General features: G+C 38.3%; 1 protein-coding gene across 1 annotated transcript in view; it reads right to left on the reverse strand.

Moving 5' to 3' along the window:
- Window positions 1-3,305, reverse strand: part of LOC119591201 (mucin-17-like) — a 21,802-nt gene that overhangs the window by 16,764 nt on the left and 1,733 nt on the right. Inside the window, exon 2 of the mRNA XM_037939913.1 lies at window positions 16-3,126. Coding sequence (XP_037795841.1) covers window positions 16-3,126 — 3,111 coding nt within the window. The remainder of the gene's footprint in view (window positions 1-15; window positions 3,127-3,305) is intronic.

A 3,305-nucleotide genomic window follows, 5' to 3' on the forward strand; every position in this document is an offset into this window, starting at 1 on the left:
GTGAAATTATCATACCTAAAGTAGTGATTCCATCAGCAGTTACCTTTCTAATGTGTTTGTCAAAAATAGTGTTTTTTCCTAGAGCAATATTTTCAACAATTGTAGTGTGTTCAACATAAACATCGTCCACATCAAGTGTCATACTGTCAGAGGTTCTATCATTTGAAGTAGTAAAGTTTATAGAACTGTAAGTCATACCTTCATTCATAGTAGAATCTTCATCTGGAGTAGTGTTTTGAGCGGGACTAGAATCCCTAGTAATATAAGTGACTCGGCCAGTCGTTCCTATAACTGAAGTAGTGGTTCCATGTTCAGTTACGCCTGTGCTACTGTAAGTGTCGCCACTGAAACTTTCAGAACGAGTTGCATCTTGGCTCGCTATTGCAGTTTCATCAGAAGTCGTGCTTGCATCAAAAGTTATATCTTCTCTTAGACTAGTACCCATTACAGGAGTGGTGATCGTATTTTCTTTACGGGTTGTATCTTTCCCTGAATTAATATCCCTATCGAAAGTTGTGTCTTTCACAGGAGTATTGCCTTCTGAAGGATCAGTTACGTCACTGAAAGTAGTGGCTTCATCTGGAGTGGCCACTTCATCATCAGAAGTAATACCATTATCAAGACTAGTATCTCCAACTGTCATGTTTTGGGCAGGTCCCCCAACAATAATTGTGACTCGACCAGTTGTTTCTATAACTTTAGTAGCATAATTGTCAGCTATTGTAACTTCACCAACAGTGCTTTCAACAGAAGATATGCTTTCTTTTGAATTAATATTCATGACAGGAGTGGTGTCTTCACTTGGATCTGTTATTTCTTTTCGAGAAGTGTCTGTACCGGAAATAATATCAAAAGTTGTGTCTTTCTCAAAGGTATTCCTATCAATGGAAAAAGTTACTCCATAAAAATTAGTTACTTGATCTTGAGTGATCTCTTTGCCAAAAGTATTGGCATTAGCTAAAGTAGTGTCTCTACTGGAAGTTGTGTCCTCAAAAGGTGTCAGCATTTTAGTAGATTTATGTTCAGGTGTAGTAGTATCTTCAGTAGGATAGAGGATGTCATCAGTAACATTTTCACTTGGAAAATAGTCTGCAGCGAGGGTAGCATCTTCGCTTGAAGAAGAGTTTTGACCTAGAGTAGTGATCCTGCCAGGAGTAGTGACATCAATTTGACTAGTTTCTTCAAAAGGAGTCGTGAATTCACCAGTGCTATTTTCATAAAGCATCATGTTTTTATTCGAAGTGTATTCACCAGGAATGTCTATCGCTGTAGTAATATCCTCTTCCAGAAGTGTTGTGTTTTGCTCTAGAGAAATGACCAAACCAAAGGTAGTCATTTCATCTGTAATTATCTTACTAGTGTCTTTACCGAAAGTAGTGTTTTCTCCAAATGGAAAGCTTCCAACAACTGTAATATCTTCAATGAATGTGTTGTCTTCATCAGTAGGCATATTTATACTAGACGTTGTATCACTTGAAGTGTTAGCTTCATTCACAGAAATGTTTTCACCTGAGGTTATACTTTCAGTATTAGTAATACCTTTATCAAAAACAGTAACTTCGTCTGGAGTAGTGCCTCGTGCAGGAGTAGGTTTCTCAGCAATATGAGTGACTGAACCAGTTGTTTCTGCAGCTATAATAAGGGTTCCATATTCAGACATACCGGTGCCATTATATGTGCCGTCGCTCACAGCAGTTACTTCACTAGGTACTGTGCTTTCAACAAAAGTAATGTCTTCTCTTGGACTAGTACCAATGACAGGAGTAGTTGCTTCACCAGGAGCGGTCTTTCCATTTTTGGTAGTGTCTGTACCAGAATCCATATCAAAAGTTGTGTCTTTCTTAGAAGTATTGACTTCCCCAGGAAAAGTTACTGCATCAAAAGTTGTGACTTCTTCTCGAGTGACCTCTTCACCAGAAATATTAACATTGGTTAAGGTTGTGTCTCGACTGAAATTTGTATCTACATAAGGTGTCAAGTTTTTAGTAGACAAAAGTTCAGATGGAGTACTATCTTCAATAGGATAGGTGTTTTCATTAGTAACATTTTCTGCAGTGAGTGTAGCATCTTCATCTGGAGTAGAATTTTGACCTTGAGTAGTATTCATTCCAGGTGAAATGACATCAGCTTGAATAGTGCCTCCAAAAGGAATCGTGATTTCACCAGTAGTATCTTCATGAGGTATCATGTGTTTATCAGTTGTGTCTTCACCAGAAATATTTATAACTGTAGTAGTATATTCACCCAAAATAGATGTGTTTTGCTCTCGTGGAATGACCGAGCCACTTGAAGTTGTGTATTTGATAGTAGAATCTCTTTTCAAAGAAATATTTTCACTTGAGGTCATGCCTTTATCATCTGTAATACCTTCATTAATACTAGTGTCTTCATCTGTAGTGGTTTGTGTGGGATTAGGGTCCTCGGCAATAATTGTAACTTGTCCAGTTGTTTCTTTTGTTATAGTAGTGGTTTCATTTTCAGACATGCCAGTGCCGTTATATGTGACGTCACTGAAAATTATTGCTTCAGAACGAGTAGTAACTTGGTCAGCCATTGTAACTTCGCCTCCACGAGTGGTGATTTCACCAGTAGCACTTTCAGCAAAAGTAATGGCTTCTCTGGTGCCCATGACAGGAGTGGTTTCTTCACTAGGATCAGTTATTAGTTTTTGGGTAGTATCTGCAAAATTGATGTCTCCATAAGTATTGCCTTCTCTAGGAAGAGTTACTGCATCTAGGGTAGTGACTTCATCTCGTGGGATCTCTTCGCTAAAAGTTGCGTCTCCATGAGGTGTCAAGGTGTTAGCAGAATATGTATGTTCAGAGAGAGTAGTGTCTCTAAGAGGGTATAAGTTTTCAATCGTAGTGTTTTCTCTAGGAAAATTGTCTGCTCTACTAGTATTTTCACTTGGTGTAGAGTCTTGGCCTAGGGTCGGAAGAAAGGCAGGAGTGCTATCTAGAACAGAAATGTCGCCTGAGTCCTGAGTAACGCATGAATCTCGAGTACTGTCTGGGTCCATGGAATAGTTTGTTGCCGGAGTGTTATTTATACTTATTATTGCATCTTGGGTCGTTTGTATAGCTGGGAAGTCTGAGTCGGATATTGTTTCATCGGTGGTTATGACTGCTGAAAGTGTAGAGAATCTCAGAGTAGCATTATTTTATATACAGTCGGAGATATTACTTGCTTTTTGCTATTTACCCCCCCCCAAAAAAAAAAAAAACAGACTGTCGATTGATTATAAACATAAATTATTGAATAAATGAATGCGTACACTCTGAAATCATATTCCATATCTCTCTAAT

The sequence above is a fragment of the Penaeus monodon genome, chromosome 28, assembly GCF_015228065.2.
Source record: "Penaeus monodon isolate SGIC_2016 chromosome 28, NSTDA_Pmon_1, whole genome shotgun sequence".
Classification (NCBI taxonomy): domain Eukaryota; kingdom Metazoa; phylum Arthropoda; class Malacostraca; order Decapoda; family Penaeidae; genus Penaeus; species Penaeus monodon.